Genomic DNA, 19,185 nt, shown 5'->3' with positions numbered 1-19,185 from the left:
TACACCAGTCCAGGCATTCTTCAAGTTAAACTATCCCTGACAGCTGCTTTTACTGCCTCTTCAAAACTTCAAGTGATTCTACATCACCTTCCTAGAGGGTTTCCTCATCCATCAGACCTCTTCTCTCCTCCAAGAAAGCAGCAGATTCTGTCGAGGAAATTTCATGAGCTGTCATGGACATGAGAATGGAGAAAGATGTACCAGCCTGGATATACATAAATGTCAGAAACCATTACTTACCCATTTATAAATTTAGATGGTCGGTTCTTCTGACACAACACCTTGACAGTTCAGAGAGGCAGGAGGATAAGGTGGATGCTGCAGGGACAAGGGGAGCCACAATGGATTTTGTGCACTGGAGAGAAAGCATGGCCTGAGGGTGGAAAATCTTACTGTTGCCTTAAGTTTTCATTGCTTGTGTGTGGGAATTTGAAATATTAAACTCAAATTGTTTACTATATTTGCTATGAGAAGAAGATATATGTGGAAAAAGGGCAAGAAACTAGGATCCAGGAATCAACATAGAAGTGTATCTTTCTTCTTAAAGATATCTCTTCTGACCATTCTACTTTCTCCCCAAACCTTAAAAATACAATTGTGCTACATGTTCGGTCAGCAAGAATAGTGCTAAACAACTGCAAACAGGCATTATATTTTAAAATATTTGTCTCTCCGCTGGTGAAATTGCTAACTAAAGTGGGCATTGGTATCTGCTGGGATTTGGTTCCAGGAACCTGCATGGCTACCAAAATCCAAGGATGTTTAAGTCCCATTATATACAATACCGCAATAAAATGGTGCTCCTTATATAAAATGGCAAAATCAAGGTTTGCCTTTTGTAATTAAGGTAAAGGTAAAGGTTTCCCCTGACTTTAAGTTTGGTCGTGTCCGACTCTGGGGGTTGGTGCTCATCTCCATTTCTAAGCCGAAGAGCCGGCGTTATCCGTAGACACCTCCAAGGTCATGTGGCCGGCATGGAACGCCGTTACCTTCCCACCGGAGCGGTACCTATTGATCTACTCACATTTCCATGTTTTCGAACTGCTGGGTTGGCAAAAGCTGGAGCTAACAGTGGGTGTCACTCCGCTCCTCAGGTTTGAACCTGGGACCTTTCGGTCTGCAAGTTCAGCAGCTCAGCGCTTTAACATACTGAGGCTACAAAATATTTCAAGTGATGAATGGTTGAATCTGTGGGCACAGAATATAGAATCCATGAATATGGAGGGCTGACTGTGGAAGGTTTCTTCTTAGCCTTCAAGAATGAAGCAATGTGGTTTGGTCCTTTAAAGATACAACTGCTTCTGATTATGTAGAGGTAGCTAAAGAAAAGGAATTAGTATAATAAGCTTTTTAAAAGCAAAAAGTCCATTTTAAACAGGCTTGTAATGTACAGTAATTCGGAACCCAAATGCACATGACATAAACCTGAAATCACCAGTGATTTGTTATACACTAATTTTCTAAGCTTGATGCCCCTGTATCTTTTACCCTGTTTTCCAGTGAGCTTTATAGTGTAATTAAACCTATCAGTGCAATGGCACGTGCTTGTTAAAAGAGCCACCTTTGGTACTTAATTGTAGTTAGCCATCATTTGCTTTATTAAAAGGACATTTGCAAATATACAACAAGGCAGGCAAATCCCCATGGAATCTAACTCACTATCTTCAAAACCCACACACAGCCCTAACCTTCCCTTTGGCTGAAAAGGGCTGGACATGTTTCCCCTCTAGAGCCTATTAAAACCACTCTGTTAAGTGACCAGGGGCTGTTAACGCATTAATGACATTAGTTGCTTCTTTACCTTCAGGGACTTTGCACAAAGCTTCCCCCTCCTCACTTTTTTTTTGGTGACACTAATAGCATTTCTACAGAGGATTGGATTTGTTGGCTATGCTGATCGGAATAATGCAAGCTAATGCCATCCTCATTTTCCATGTCTGTCTAAAGGCCATCTTCGTTCATGCTTTATATTCAGTAGAGTGAGCTTTAATATCACCCTTAAGGGGTGATTGGTCTTATCTGCAGCTTTTGAGATCAGAGTTGGTAATTGGTGTCTCCTTTAATTTTTATCCCACTGATACACTTAGCTAAGAACGTGCTCGAGTCGCAGCCATATGGTAATGCAGCTGTGCCAGACAGTAAGTGCAGGTTTACCTTGTCCAGCTTCTCCCTTGAGCCAAAAAGCATATTCTATGCAGAAGTAACCAAACCAAAAATACCAAATTGGGGATAAAAGAAGGAAGGGTTTCATAAAGGCTTCCAGAAATAATACAAGAGTGTCATTTTATACATGGCATAATGGAAGAATTACCAATAGCTATTGCATAATTCTTGAACATTAGTCTAAACACTGTTGAGTATAGCTTTATTTAAGATACTGTCTGGATTTTCAAATAAAGGGGCAAGACTTGGATGCTATAAGTTAGCTATTATTAAATCTCTCTGTCATAGGTAAGGAAAAATAAATGTAGAAAAGGAAATAATGCTCGAAGTATAAGGCAAACCCAAAAAGTGTGGTGTAAGGAATTGCTTGTTAATCTACCAAATGTTTTATGCCACTCTTTTAAAATAAATATTCTTAGCCCACTGGACTATCATCTTGGAGCAGCCAAGAGCTGTGGATACACAGCTAGGGTTCAATAGCCCACCCAGGACCTGTTTTCAGGTAGTTCCCTGGCTTTTAGAAACTGTTTGGGAGTATGAAACCAGACTTTCAGTCTAGCCACTTCTTCTCTTATATTTGTCAAAAGAGGGCTAGCAATTTTGCAGTAAATCTTAATGAGAATGGGATGTGGGGAGAGACCCTGCCATACAGCCAATTTCCATAATGGGATTAGTGTACTAAGTATCCATGCCATAATGTTTTCATTCAAGTTATACCCTGAAGCATATCCCACATTTATTATACAGCAGGAAGGAGGCATATAGGTGAGCCAGGTGAATAATTACTGGGACTCAGGGAGACATATCTGAGGCTATAACTGTATAGATACATACCGGAGGATAAGCCCCACTTAGGGCAGTTCATTTGACAATGGATTCACACAGATCTGTCAGCATGCTAATGAATTCAAATCAATGCATATTGCCTTGTCCACAGTAGTGCACCGAAATACTGAGGTCATGCAGAAGACCTCTACATTAACATGACTTTAGGCTTCCCTCTTTCTTTTTGTGAACCGATTGATGCTGCTGGCTCACAATCTGATTCATAAGCTCTTAGTGGCGATTGACTTTATTCAACTAAACATTCGAATTTAAAACCAAGCCTTTTGTTTCACCTGGATTGGCTGGTTAGGCTTTCGAGGTGCTTTCTGATAACATCCTTGGAATCATATAGTTTTCAATTATACAATTTTTCATTAAAAATCTGTTAGCAAGGAATATCTTTTCCCCTCTTTTGTATAGTTTTGCCAAAGTCTTTTGAAAGTTATGATCACAATATAACCATTATTTCCTACTTTCTATGAATGATGCGAATGCTAGAACACTGAAGAAAGCTGAAGGAAAGATCAACTCATTTGAGATGTGATGCTGAAGGAGATGTTTACAGATACCACAGACTGCTATAAAGATAGATGAATGGGTCCAAGAGCAAACCAAGTCTGATCTCTCATGAGAAGTCAAGATGGCTAAACTCAGGCTGTCACCCTTTGAATATGTCATGAGATATGTCATGAAATGCCTGTGGCGGCAACACATGAGGCTTCTTGTGGTTGCATTGCCCTCAATGGGGCAAACCAGTTGGTGGACTCTGTCCTCCCCCCCCCCCCCCCAATGTGATAAGGTGGGGGTAAGCAGGGACAATGCAGGGCATGGGACAACGGGTTCCCATGCCCCTGAACGTGTACCATCAGAATCACCACAATCCAAACTTTTTGGTTTAAAACTGAAATCTGTGCTACAAATACCATTAAAATTTATAGCAGGGATAGGTAAAGTGGACTCTCTAAGAGCAACCTGTATGGGCTCCTTTATCATATATCCAGAGAAGGAAAAATTAAGGGAGCAAATGTTGAACATTCTGTTGACGAGTATTTGCTTGTTTGCTCTCTTCCCAAACAAATGATCAAACACTCATCAAATATCAAAACTGGAACTAAAAGCAATTTTCATTTTGATTGTTTGATTTTTGCTTATGTCTTAGTGTTTCCTGACAAAAATTGAACCTGAAGTTTCCTAGCCCTCTAGTTTACTATATATAGTTCAGTGATTTGTTTGAAAATTTCCATTAAAATCAATGCTATTGATAAAAATTAAGCAATCTGTGGGTTATAGATTTGTCTTTCATTAATGGAAGGTTTAACTTGGTCCTAGCAGGGTTTGCATATTAGTCTTTGTTCATTCCGGTAACTATTGGATGGCCCATGAGGTCTCTTCCAACTCTACTGTTCTATGATTCTATGATTTTAGTGAGGTGTTTGTAGAGCTCTGTTTTGTTTTGAGACAGAACATTCACACATTTTTTCCTTGGTTTGTCTTCAGTGTGTATTTCATGCATAAAACAATATTCCTATCTCGTGATTATTTCCTGCATTGTATAATAAAAACATGGTGGATACTGCATTTTAAACATATGAGAAGCACACATTTTGATACAGGAGGACAAAAACAAGTTACTTTAAATGAAATATGGTAAAGACTCATGCAAGAAAAGATTCAAATTAAAAGAGGCATTGGTGTTAAATTTTTCTCCAATTACATGAAGATTATAATATACTGGCTAATATAAGGCACTAGGTAATATTACCATTTCTTCAGTTAACAATAAATTCCCATACTGTATATTCATTCCATACATTTTGTGAACTATTTATGCAGAATCCAGTTCAGGCAAATATACAGATAAGACACTTGCCTAATTATATGATCTCGAGTTCTAGTCTCTGCATCAGATTTAATAGCTGGCATATTTAAACTTTCAGATCCTATTAAAATGGGGCTGGCACATTTATACACAGTATGTTGATTAATTCAGTAAGAAGAAGAGGTCTCGAAAGGTATTTGGACCCATTGGGCCTTGCCACAGCTATGCTAGGCATTGTGTTATTAATGCAGTATTTGCAATCAGAATTCTTTGCTGGTTTAGGGTTGCACTTCCTTGAGATGTTTCCTAAACCATAGAATTTCAGAATAATATTGAATTCTCTATAGAAGAAAGTTCTGCTTGCATTAGTATAAGATTCTTAGCCAGCTACTCTGTATGTTAAGTTTCTGTCCCAGATACTAAGTACCTTAGACTCAAAGCAATACTCTGAATTTATTTTTGATAAGAAAATTTTCTTCTGATGCATAGCAGTAAATCACTTTTCGCTTTTATCTCTTCCTCTCATGCATCTCGCTAGTTATGCTGCTTGTACTTGCATGCCATAGCTTTTAATAAAGGACAAATTCTGCAATAACAAAGGGGGAGGATGTTTTCCCGGTGGAAAGCGGCCTGCCTTCAGGGGACCTTCTCAGATTTTTATTATTACATTTTGCACACTCTTAGTATAATACATATTTTGTTTCTGATTCACTTCCTTTAGATATATCTTGCTTCTTTTCCCCCCTTCCAACTCTGTTCTTGTTTAGTCTTTTTCCTTGGAGATACTTCATGCATCCATCCACTTTGTTTTAACCTAACAGGATTTTCTGTTGTTGTTTATACTGTATTCAAATTCTGAATTTAGTTTCCATACATAGCATCTGCAAAAACATGTAATGCATTTTCAAACCCTTGATCAGCTTTGAACAACTATCTTGTATTGGGGTTTATGGTGAGAGTTAGCAAAGGTACCAAGACAGAAACAGCACCATGTTTATCTCCTGTTTTCTTTAGCTCTTTCCTGTCCTTTCCTGCCAAATCAGTTTGTAGGATAATATGTTGAGGAGCTTTCTAGCCTCAGGGTTTATACTGCCACTGCATTGTTTTGGGTGGCTATATTTCAAACTAGTGTTTTCATATATTAGGACCTGAGCTTTCATCTCCAAGGCTCAGGCGAGAAGAATGAATCTCAGGGTTAGAGTGCTATCTTGAATAACATGTAATGTGTGTTTTACTATGGAGTAAACAACAAAACCACTGAACCAAATCACACCAAATTTGGCCACAAAAGACATAGTCACCTAAAATATGTCTTTCAAACAAAACAAAAAAAACCCTAGAAAAATAAAGTCCAAATTAGAGGACCAGGAAAAGCTGTGTTTTCCCTAGCTACCAGTTAAAAGGGTAGGCCCTGCCCACTTCATCTCCTGGCAACCCACTCAGCCACAATGGAGTTCAAGGCTTTTTCACTCCGGCCTCTTCCACACTGCCTATAAAATACAGATTATCTGATTTGGACTGGATTATATGGCAGTGTAGACTCAAGGCCCTACCATACATCTATATAACCCAGAATGCCAAGGCAGGATAATCCACAGTATCTTTTTTGAACTGGATTATTTTGAGTCCACACTGCCATATAACCCAGTTCAGTGTGGATTTTATACAGCTGTGTAGAACGGGCCTCATATAATCCAGTTCTAAGCAGATAATAGAAGATTACAAATTAAATATATAATAATTACTGTGATATAATAATACAGAACAATATAATCTCTAAAATCAGAACAGTAAATAAAGAGAAACATTGAAAACAGGGAAATTCCAGACAGGAAAAAATCAGGGCCAGCTAACACCTCAAAACAAAGGATTCCCCCAGGCAGGAAGTATCCAGGCTTTGAAACTGCAAGGACACTAAATGCTAATTAAGGTGACTAATTGCAGCATTCATACTTGCCGCACTGAGACTATTCATTGCCATTCAACCTGGTCAACCAAGGATTCCACAAGGTAGAAAGCGGCCAGGCTTGCAAGCAGCAAGGCTATTCAGTGCTGTTCAATCTGGCCAACCAAGATTTCCTCTAGATAGAAAACCCCCAAGCTTTGAAACCATGAGGCTACTCCGTCCCATTCAACCTGGCCAATGAAAGATGGCCCTATGTAAAAAGCAGCCAGGCTTTTAAGCTGCAAGACTATTCAGTGCAATTCAAGCTGGCCAAACGATGATTCCCCTACAAAGAAAGTAGCTTGGCTTCAAAGCAGCAAGCCTATTCCATTGTATTCCAGCTCACCAAACCAGGATTCCCATAAATGTCTTTTTGTTATTTATTCATCAAGTTTGTACCATTTATTTATTGTGTTTGAATGCTGCCTTCTCCAAGAGCAAAAAATTAAAATGATGAACACATGATAAAACAGTATAACTTTTTAAAAAACAAACCCAAGTTTAAAAAGAATAAAATATCCCCATAAAAAGCTTGCCTGCTTACTTGTTAAAAGCCTGCTTAAATAGGAGCTTCTGGCGAAAGGAAAGCAGGGAGGGGGACCAGCTTAGCATAGCATTTTCAGTTCCAGAGGATGGGAGCAACAATTGAGAAGAATGCTAGTTCCAGTTTCACAAAGTCTCTAACCTTCTCTGTCAAAGACCACTGGTCCCTCACCAAAATACAAATCCCAGGATTCCATAGCAGTGTGTGCTGGCTCAAACTGTATTAATTCTTCCACTACTTAAAACTGTGGGTCCCAACCCTTAGCTCAGTGTTGGGGTTGCAAAACAAAAAACAAAAAAACCAAAAAAAAAAAAACAGCAACAGCAAAAAGTTTCTAAATACCATCTAGTAACTGTTTTAGACCACAGAACAACAGACTGGTTCAAGATTGAGAAAGGAGTACTGCAGGGCTGTATACTATCGCCCTACCTATTCAACTTATACGCAGAACACATCATGCGACGTGTGGGGCTTGACGAATCCACAGCTGGAGTTAAAATTTCTGGAAGAAACATTAACAACCTTAGATATGCAGATGATACCACTCTGATGGCTGAAAGTGAGGAAGAGCTGAGGAGCCTTATCACCAAGGTGAAAGAAGAAAGTGCAAAAGCCGGGCTGCAGTTAAACATCAAGAAAACCAAGATCATGGCAACCAGACCGATTGACAATTGGCAAATAGAGGGAGAAAACGTGGAGGCAGTGACAGCCTTTATATTTCTAGTCTCGAAGATCACTGCAGATGCAGACTGCAGCCAGGAAATCAGAAGACGTCTACTTCTTGGGAGGAGAGCAATGGCCAACCTTGACAAAATAGTGAAGAGCAGAGACATCACACAGGCAACGAAGGTCCACATAGTGAAAGCAATGGTATTCCCCATAGTAACCTATGGATGCGAGAGCTGGACCATAAGGAAGGCTGAGCGAAGGAAGATAGACGCTTTTGAACTCTGGTGCTGGAGGAAAATCCTGACAGTGCCTTGGACCGCAAGAAGATCCAACCAGTCCATCCTCCAAGAAATAATGCCCGACTGCTCACTGGAGGGAAGGATATTAGAGGCAAAGTTGAAGTATTTTGGCCACATCATGAGAAGACAGGAAAGCTTGAAGATCATGATGCTGGGGAAAATGGAAGGAAAAAGGAAGAGAGGCCGACTAAGGGCGAGATGGATGGACGGTATCCTTGAAGTGACTGGCTCACCCTTGAAGAAACTGGAGGCGGCAACTGCCGACAGGGAGCTCTGGCATGGACTGGTCCATGAGGTCATGAAGAGTCGAAAATGACTGAACGAGTGAGACAACGACGACAACTGTTTTAGGCATTTACACAAATCTGTTAGCAACAGTGTGTCATGTTTACAAAGGACTCTGCAGAAAAAGCTTCAACTGTGCTTAACAACAAAAACAACAACAACAACAACAACGTAAGTATCCTGCCACCATCTCCCCGAAGGGAATTGGGGAGGCTCACAGAAAGCACTTAATAGTGCAACAATATACAAATACAATAATATATCAAAAGATAAAAATTAAGGTAAAGGTAAAAGTTTCCCCTTGACATTAAATCTAGTAGTGTCCAACTCTGGGGGCTGGTGCTCATCTCCATTTCTAATCCAAAGAGCCGGTGTTGTCCGTAGACACCTCCAAGGTCATGTGGCCAGCATGACTACATGGAGCGCCGTTACCTTCCTGCCGGAGCAGTACCTATTGATCTACTCACATTTGCATGTTTTCAAACTGCTAGGTTGGCAGAAGCTGGGGCTAACAGTTGGAGCTCACTCTGCTTCCCAGATTCAAACTGCTGACCTTTCGGTCAGCAAGTTCAGCAGCTCAGCAGTTAACAACAATAAAATGAACCTAATTTACTAAAAACAGCAATAAAATCTTAGTAATTTAAAAGATACTATAAAACCCAGCAGGCTGCGAAGATAGCAACTGTATACAATATCAACCCCATAAAATGCAGAAGTGAAACAAATCACTAAGTCCTTGAGTATAGTGATTAAGGTCATGGTTAAAGGCTTGTTTAAAAGCCATGTTTTCAGGTGTTTCCAGAAAACTTGGAGAGTGGGAACTAACCTAATCTCTTTGAGGAGGGCATTTCAAAGCTGGGGAGCCACCGCTGAGAAGGTCCTCTCTCTCATCCCACCAAAACAGAGACGGAGATGGAATTGAGAGGAGGGCCTCCCTGGCAGATCTTAGGGTCTGCGCCTGTTCATGGAAGGAGATACGGTCTCGAAGATAGGCCTTTGTAGGTAATAACCTGCACTTTGAATTGGGTCTTGAACCTAATTGGCAGCCAGTAGAGCTGCTTTAATAGGGGCATGGTATGCTCCCTATAACCAGCCCCAGATTAGTAATCTTGCTGCCAACCTTTGCTCTAACTGTAATTTCTGAGCCATCTTCAAAGGTAGCCCCATGTAAAGTACATTGCAGTAGTCCATTCTAGAAGTGACTAAGGCATGGACCATTGTGGCCAAGTCAGGCTTTTCGAGGTAAAGTCAGAGCTAGTGCACAAGTTTTAATTGTGTAAAGGCCCTTCCAGACACCGCCAACGCCTGAGTTTCAAGCATCAGGGCTGAATCCAGGAGGACCCCCAGACTGCGGACCCATGTCCTCAGGGTGAGTGTAATCCCGTCAAGCACAGGTTGCCACCCTATACCCCAATCGGCCTCACAACTGACCCAAGATGTTGTGGCTCAGCCTCTGTGTGATTCTGATGACAATTCTGGGATGCAGTTTCAAGATGATGAGCTTCAGGTTCAGGATGAGTTTCAAGATGACTCTGATGGGAATTATGGGATTCAGGTGCAGGGTGTTCCTGCTGTGAAAAAATGAAGAGCAGGGAGGCTTTCCCATAGGAAGAAATGTTGTTGTTAATGAGGATGGTTCTCAGGTGCAATAAGCAGGAAGGGAGAGCAGCTCCCAGCCTCAGCCTGATAACACTAACAAAGCCTGTGGCCTTGACGATGGGGCCGCATCTCTGGATCGAGCTAGTCTGGAATTTTGGGGGTTGCGCAGAAGTAAGTCTTAGAATAGCAAATAAGAGGGAGGTCAAAAGGCAAAGAAATGCCTTCATGTTATGCTATTAAAGCAGTCGGCTGAGAGGGAAATCTTCGTCAAAGCAATTTCCTCGCTTGAATCAAGAACCAAGACTGCTTTCCTGTGTTATCTTATGGCTTGGATGTAACCTCATTTCTGGGACTTTGGTGTCGGTTGAAAGGACTCTGCTTTATGTCTATTGTTCCCATGGATTTGTTTCTTACAGCCTTGTTTTGCAACTACCTTCTGGAACTATACTTTTGCCTTTTATGAACTGCTTTTCCCCTATTTCCTAATAAACTACAAAAGACTACGTTCTGTGTGCAGCCTGGTGTCTTTAGCAAGGTGAAGCTAACCTGAGATGCGACACAGGAGGACCTCTGTCTTGTCTGGATTCAGCCTCAGCTTGATGTCCCTCATCCAGTCCATCACAGGAGCCAGGCACTGGTCCAGGATCCGGGGATCTTCATAGAAAGAAAAAAACAGCTTGTTTAGCTATCCTGGGAAATAATGATTTATTTTCAGTAAATGTTTGATTTTTATATCTGTTTTATATATCTATATAACTTGGGTCCAATAGAAATTTCTCTGGGGTTGCGAGTGCAAAAATTTTTAAGAAGTTTTAGATGCAACCAGAGTAATATAGAAAGTCTGTGATGACTTTTGTCATGGCATTGAGATAGTTAATTGTTCATTTTTAGCTTAAAAAATGGAGGAGAGGGATGTGAACTATATTATTTGTGGCCACCCAGGGAGTCTGCACTCAAGAGGGGGAACAAGTCACTCTAGACATTTATGCATGTATAATAGAATCATATTTCTGCTTCAACCTTAATATATTTTTCTTCCTCCATCCAACCTCCCCAACAGAAACAGCTATGTAGAAGTTCAGAGAAAGTTATCTGCACTTCCCACCCACCAAGCAAGTGTGCTGAAGATTATGACAGTATGGAGCTGGATCTGAAGCAGAACAATCCTATGGAATTTTTCAACCCTCAGAATATGAAAGAAAAGCCAACTTTAATGGTAAATTTTAGCCAATCAAATTCGTGTTTTTTAAAGAGAAGATGTTAATATATTTCATAACAAAAATGTCAAATAATGGTGAATGTGGGCTTTTTTAAAAAAGATTTTGTGTATATGTGCTTATTAATCAGATATTTCCGGATAATGAAACCAGAACTCCTGTTCAACCCTGTCCAAGATGTATTGCTGGAGAACCTGTAAGTATATTAACCTTCTTACGCTGACATAAAAGATAGACTTGTTCTTAAATATTAGAGCCATAAAACATAAGGTTAATAAAAAAAAAAACACCCAGCAATTACATTGCTCAGGGATAAAGCATGTAAATAAAAGGGCAGATTTATTTAGGGTTTTTTTTTTCTTAGCATTCCAGCAGAGTCCAAACTAATCTTTTTCTTGTGTCATGTTGAAAATATAGAGACCGCAGGCTCATTTTTCAAATCTACTCTAGAAAGCAGTGTTTAGTCGCATAAATGAATCTCAGTTCAAGAATCTGAAAAAGGAACAGATTACTCTATCTGTGGAGTTTGTCCAAATTAGAAGATATTTAATATTAATGGACAGAGAAGCATTTCCACAAAAATTTGGATCTTCTGTTTGCTTTTAGATATTTTCCGTTTAATTAATAGTCTGATTCAGCTCAATTTTTGAAGTGGCAAGAATAAGTCAGCCTACTCCCATTCTGTTTGAGGTTATATAAAGTGCTATAAAGTAGAGATATGTGCGGAAAAAAAATTCCTTAATTTCCTTCGTTCTATTGTTTTGTGTCGACCGTTCATCTACACGAAACGACAGATGACATTTTCGTATGAAACGATAGGCAATACGAAAATGAAAGCCACACAGTCATCATGCTGGCTTTCATTTTCTGCCACATGGCCTCCGTGGTTATTTATTATTTGTTTAAAAATAAATAATTTCAAAAGGAAATAACTTCTGCTTGAGTTTCCTTCCTTGTCCATTTGGCTCTTTCTACTCTATTCTGCTTTGGTCCTCCCTCCCTCTATTATTATTATTCCTTTAGTATATTTTTGAAAGCAAATACATTTCTGGGGTTGGGATTTTTTCAGTGGGTTTTGCTGGGGAGTGCTTGTTTTTTCCTGAGAAAACTACTTTTCCTTTCCCTTCCTTGGTGTAGAGTTGGCAGTTTCTGGATCCCCACTCAGCCCTAGAGAACTACCTCAATGTTTGACCTAAAAGTAGTCAATATTCCCTCCGTGTGTGGCGATTTTAACCCCTCTAGCCCTGAATCAAAGCAGAAGGCGAGCCCCTGAAGTCCTCCCATTGCCACTAATGACACAAAAATGTTTGTGTTTTTTGCTAGCGAGATGAAAAATTGTGTTGTATAAGGGGCCGTTTTCATGAGCAGAAACAAATACGAAAATGAGATGACACAAATGAAACTATACAAAATGAACAGCAATGCCATACAAAAGCTCAACACTACTATAAAGTATATGTCCCAGCTATTTAACTCCTTTTTATTTTAAATGCATGTTTTAAATTATTTTAATATTAAAGATATTTTACTAATAGTTTAATAATAACATTTTGTAAGTTGTTGTGTGTTTTACTGGTTTGAATTTATAAGCTGCTTTGAGTTTTGATGGGATGAAGAGGATATAAACAAAGTTTATAGTATTAGTAGTAATGCACGTGAGGACTTCCTCATTCAGTGGGTGATCATCAAATGCATTTCTTCAAATAATTGAAATACTACTTAGTTTATACCACTTCATGGTAAGTCAGAATATAGTCCGCAGTCATGGATGACCCAGACCTATTGGACTAACGTAATTGTCAGTTACTATTCCAATGGTTTCATTAAACTATTTTCATCCATTAGAAGGACAATGCCTTTATTTTACATGTTCTTCTGGTATTTCCAATAATGTGTGAATAGACACCACATCCCCTTTCTAGTTTTAATGCTATGAGCTTATAGTGTAATGTTACAGCACTTCACACAGTATGAACATACAGTAGGCTACTTACCCCCAGATACTTAGCTATCAAATATTGCTCTTTTTTAGAGCAGGGATAGTGCTATGTCATGCTGGCTTAAACTCCACAAAGCCAGGAAATTGCGAGTTAAAGCCAATGCCTCGACATACATGTCCCCTAAGAATAAGGACATTGTGTAATGTTACAAATTATGCTTGCCTGCAGCTTATCTTCCATGCACCCACATTTCCAGGATCAAATCCTGATGCGGAGGATGGAGTTCTAGGGACCACCAAAACTTCCCCAAATTGTCCAGATTATCAATTACTTTATGAAACATCTGAACCTTACTGTATCACTAGATGGATCGTCCTGCGAATTGACCCATGTTCAAAGCGTAGATTAGTAGTTGGCAAAATCCATGCCTTATCAGGCTTCTTTGTTATCCTTACACTGAAACTACCCTGAGAAAGTATAATGGATGAATGACATTGGATTCATATTTCTGATTCCCAATTTGGAATTGAAACTAAATGGATGAGAAGGGAAAAATATCATTCAGTGTCACATTGAGATTTCCACCAGCAAGCATACTGCAAAATGTCTACAGTTGCTCTGCCAGAGGAAATGCTTTATGGGCATAAAATGGCCTGGATAGTATGGTGTTTCTTCTTTGGTTTGTTTTTTAAAGTGATGAGGTAAAGGAAGCTTTTCCAACATTGCTTATTTACTCCATAGTACACCCTCCCAACAGTCTCCTAATAAGCATAGAAAATATATGAGTTTAGTGATTTATCTTGAAATTCTGAGTGAGTCACAAGAAGTACCTTTTAGAAAAGTGGTACTGGACAGAATATTTTCCTACATATACTCGTATGTCACTATATTCGTTTATCTTAGGCCCCTTCCACACAGCTGTATAAAATCCACATTGAACTGAATTATGTGGCAGTGTGTGGATTCAGATAACCCAGTTTAAAGCAGATATTATGGATTATCTGCCTTGATATTCTGGGTTATTTGGCTGTGTTGAAGGGCCCTTAGAGGTAACTTTCCAAGCTCCATTCTATGGATCCACCCTTAGAAGACAAAGGCAACATTATAGTTTTATTTTATTTTTTTATATACCAAATCTAAAACTCACCAAACTTGCCCTGGTTGCCAGTTGACTCATAATATAATGTAAAGGTTGATCCATGCAATAATTTCAGTATTGAATCAGTGTATTTTTCCATTTCAGGGTCACTTCAGCCACATTATGAATTTATAGAAGATCAGAGAACTCTGATGCACTGATGGACCATTGCACAATGTATATGAAGTATTTTGAGCTGTGAGAGTTTTTTACACTCCTTTTAAATTGTATGAATGTAGTTTTTAGTGTATATGAGATATGATTTGGGGGGGGCATGGAAGAAACTCATGCTTTTTTGACCTTTTAATGTCCTAATGTTTTTTTTTTCATGTCCTATATTTTTACTTCAACAAACAGTTCACCTTATTAGTTTCTTCCAACACATGCACATGAATACTGGAGGCATAATCTAATGAATATGGTTTAAGTCAGACATGGACAAACTTTTGTCCTTCAGGTGTTTTGGACTACAACTCCCACAATTCCTAACAGCTGGTCTACACTGCCATTTAATCCAGTTCAAAGCAGATGATCTGGATTTTATATGGCAGCATAGAAGGGGCCTTAGACCTTTCCACACTGCCTCTATATCTCAGGATCTGATCCCAGATTATCTGCTTATCCCAGATTATCTGGTAGTGGAGACTCATGTAATCCAGTTTAAAGCAGATAATCTGCAATCAGATCCTGGTATATAAGGTAGCGTAGAAGGGGCCTCAGACACATCTAGAATCGACATTACTTGCACTGTTTTTTCTGACTTGACCATGGGGTGCTTTGCCTTAATGAAATTTCTGCAAAGTCCAGTTGACTTACATGATGTCCAGAGGCTGTAATCTATAGAAGTTAGAGTTCTGCATATTTATCCATAAATGATAAATATAGCTGTATTCATTTAGCACATTGCATCTCAATTCTCTACATGCCCATCATTGTGAAAGACCTTACTGCATTATTAGCAATCACTCTAATGCTGCATCAGGGGAAAATACACTATCTGTCTGAGAACATTTCATCATCACTATTATAATTATTGTAAAACACATTATTTAACTCTTTTAAAAAAAATAGGCATAATAGTCATCATATATCATACTCTTTTCTTTTTTATAATTCATATTTCATGATATACAAGATTCACAAACTGACAAGTTTGTAGAGCACATGGCCACATGGGGGGCATTGAATAGGAATGGCAGTTCCCCTTCCTGCTGCACCTTATAGTCTTAAAAGTAGAACCAGCATGAAAGAACTAAGGCAAGTTGATTTGCTACTCAGTAGATAAGGGAAGGCAAGAAAGGATAGTTCTGACCACATAATTATGGTTTGTTTCCATTGTCCAATGGAATAGTCCCATTTTCTCATTCACTCATAAATACAATCTATCCCTGGGGTGTTTCTGCATGCAAAGCAAGTGTCCTATCACTTGAGCTAAGCCATATTCCAAATCTTAATGAAGCATGTGTTTTCTATGCTGCCAAATGCAGAGACACGTTTCCTGCACTTCAAAATAGCATTTTAAAACTCTACAGAACTTCCAATGCAAATTTTGGAACAATGTCTACAGAAATATAACTTTACCATCTCTTCTGATTCAGTCATTCTTATCCTGTACTTGTAGGAATTAACTGAAGGACAAGGGCTTACACATGCTAGATAATTCACTCCATGCATTCTCACCCTTCAGTAGATTTTACTTTCAAAACTCTTAATGCAGTTTACAATGAAGTATAAAAGACAAGATACATTGTGTTCTGTATCTCCGGATCTCATCCCAGATTATCTGCTTTGAACTGGATTATGTGAGCCTGCAATCATCTGGGATAAGAATATAATCTGGGACCAGATCCTGGGATATAAGGCAGTGTAGAAGGGCCCTTAGAGTAAATGGTCAAGTACTATGCAGACTATAATAATATGCAGAGTTACCTGGGAGTAACATAATGAAACACATGGGAGTTGCCCCTGAGAAAACATGCATAGCATTGCAGTATTAGCAAGCCAACCATGCCTCTGACTTCTCAAGCTCATGGAAGATTGCAAATATATTGTCAAGCATGTTTGGAGAATTCTAGGTCTACACATCCACACATTGGCCATACTTTGGAATAGGGCTTATATATGCAGAGTCCAGTGTATACGGGGTCCGTCTGAAGAGTCATTACCTTTCAAAACAGAGGAGGTAGAGAAGTCCATAGGTGTCAGTTATTATACTGTACATTAAAATGGACAACAATCAGATGTTAGGGAGCTACACTGGATCTCCAGGAGGTCTTGGAGGGCTATGTCTCTTTGTAAAAAAAAAATCATTTCCAGTCCACTTTGCTATTATATATGTAGGTCTTTCCTGGTCTTAAATGGCCAGAGGCCCACATTTCCTCATCACCACCCCAAAAGGCATTTAAGGGTCATTTTAATATGTTTTTTAAAAAAATAATAGGGGTCCTATACCCACATTGGACCAATAGTGTACCTTGCCCACCCCTTCTGTATGCTCATAACCCTCCTTCCATTACATTCACATAGTGGAGTGAGTGGGTACATGGCAGTGCCTAGTAGAGCTTGATTCTATCCCGACTCCTTACTGTTCATATCAAAAGCTTTGTAGAGACTGAAATCATAGTCCTTATTGTAATTTTTTTAAAGATTGCCTCTTATAAAACAAAAGGGAAGGCATCATAAGCAGAGCCGGCCCTAGGTATTTTTCAAGTGTAGGCAAACAGAATTTTGCCCCCACCCCCACCCCCAAGTCAATCACTGAAAAATAAAAGCATTGGGTAAGCAAAAATGTTTGATAATAAGGAGGGATTAAAAAAAAGCCTATTAAACATCAAATTACATTAAGATTTTACAAATTAAGCACTAAAACATCATGTTTTACAACAAATCAACAGAAAAAGCAGTTCAATACCTTGCGGAGGCAGGCGGCAGGAGACAGGAGTTTCCTCGATGGCGCCCCCAACTACATGGCGCCACAGGCAACTGCCTAGTTGGCCTGGTGGTTGAACCGCCTCTGATCATAAGTTTTTAAGTAGTCTCAATAAACTTTGGCTTTGACTCTGTTCTGTGTAGGATGCATTGTAGCCCCAGATTAACCTTGAATTGAAAATTAAAGAGTGTGTGTAAGCCATTCTATCCCCATCCCTGTTCTCTCCTGACTACATCAAAGGTGAGGAGATCTGCATAAAGGGTGTGCACTGTGATGTCCACTCACACAAGGCCTCCTACCCAATGGGGAAAATGTGAGGAGATCTGCATAAATGGTGTGCACTGTGATGTCTACTCAGACAAGGTCTCCTCACCCAATGGAGAAAGGAATTTTCTCGGTCCCAAATGTAGCATTTTTCACAAGGCTGGATGGGCCATTGAGCAGGGGAATAAATAGCATTGGAAGTCCACTTCTGCCTGCCCTGTTGTTGATCCAGCCCAATGGGTTTTCCTCAAGCCGTCAACATAGTATGCTGATTCTAAGCAATACTGGACAAACCTAGTAAGTCTCTAGTTCTATTTTTGGAAACTTATGTATTGTTTTAGAATCTTGTGCAACAGCAACCTTGGAATATGTATGTATATGTAGCCCAATATCTGGTATGAAATTATGATCTTACATTAGAAGATTGTTTATTTTTTAAAATGCCTTACAAATGTGCAATATAGCACTTTATTTTTTATATCCTGAAATCAGATAGTGTCATGATCACAGAAAAATGTCATCAGTATTGTTTTTTTAACTTTGAAATTATTTTTGTAAACAAATATAGATACTAATCTTTTTGAATAAAAACCTAGTACTATTGCTTTCATATTTTTAAATAAGATAAATGTTATTGCTTTGAATTTAAATGGTACAATTGAGTTTAAATCTTTGTATTAGGTAAATTGTCACATATAAAGTGAAGCATCAAGTAACACCTTGGCCAGTCTAATCATATAACATTTTTTACATTTCTGCTGCTTTTCTTCTTTTCCCTTTTTATATGCAAAGTCAGTGTATAACACAATTGAAATTAACCCTCCTGTGAAATATGCCTTTTTTTGGTAAAGTACTGTTTTCTGTCCTACTACTAAAAATCAAACCTGTGCACATTGCAGAAGATTTTGCTCATGCCCAATTCCATCATTTTGAATATAAATAAATATTATGCACTACAATTTTATCCTTGGCTGACTTTTGTGTTTATTTTTTTACTTGATGGCATGAAGGTAAATCAGACTGCACATTGTTGTGAAAACAACAGAAATAAAAAATGAAAACCAAAAATAAATTAACAATATAACATTTGACTTAGTCCAGTGGTTCTCAACCTGTGGGTCCCAAGTGTTTTGGCCTACAATGCCCAGAAATCCCAGCCAGATTACCAGTTGTTAGGATTTCTGGAACATCTGGGGACCCACAAGTTGAGAATCACTGACTTAGTCTATGGTGCAACTTGGTATCAGAAGATCAAAATGTACTGTTTCTATGTCTGTTTTTTATTTTCATATAGTTAAAATGGGCTAATCCAAAAGTCCATTTTTTCCCCAGATACAGTAGGTTTCTAACAGCAAGCGACAGTTGAGTAATAGTCAATCATAAGATGTTGTGTTTTTCTGCCTCTCTTGACTATACCCTTCACCATGGGACTTGCCCATCCAGTGTTTTGAGTTACAGCTTCCAATGTTCTTAACCATTGTCCATGTTGGCTGAGCTCATGAGGCATTTAATTCAAAACATTTTAAAGGTGCTCAGTTGAAACAGACTG

General features: G+C 39.0%; 1 protein-coding gene across 1 annotated transcript in view; it reads left to right on the top strand.

Annotated features, from left to right (window-relative positions):
- LOC134297951 (uncharacterized protein C10orf143 homolog) overlaps positions 1-18,600 on the top strand; it is a 31,093-nt gene extending 12,493 nt beyond the window's left edge. Inside the window, exons 2-4 of the mRNA XM_062976979.1 lie at positions 11,209-11,364; positions 11,496-11,561; positions 14,549-18,600. Coding sequence (XP_062833049.1) covers positions 11,209-11,364; positions 11,496-11,561; positions 14,549-14,578 — 252 coding nt within the window. The 3' untranslated portion in view covers positions 14,579-18,600. The remainder of the gene's footprint in view (positions 1-11,208; positions 11,365-11,495; positions 11,562-14,548) is intronic.
- The last annotated feature ends 585 nt before the right edge of the window (positions 18,601-19,185 follow it).

Source organism: Anolis carolinensis, chromosome 3 (assembly GCF_035594765.1).
Source record: "Anolis carolinensis isolate JA03-04 chromosome 3, rAnoCar3.1.pri, whole genome shotgun sequence".
NCBI classification, from domain to species: Eukaryota; Metazoa; Chordata; class Lepidosauria; order Squamata; family Dactyloidae; genus Anolis; species Anolis carolinensis.
The sequence above is the reverse complement of the archived record's forward strand: the minus strand, read 5'-3'. Positions and strand labels throughout refer to the sequence as shown.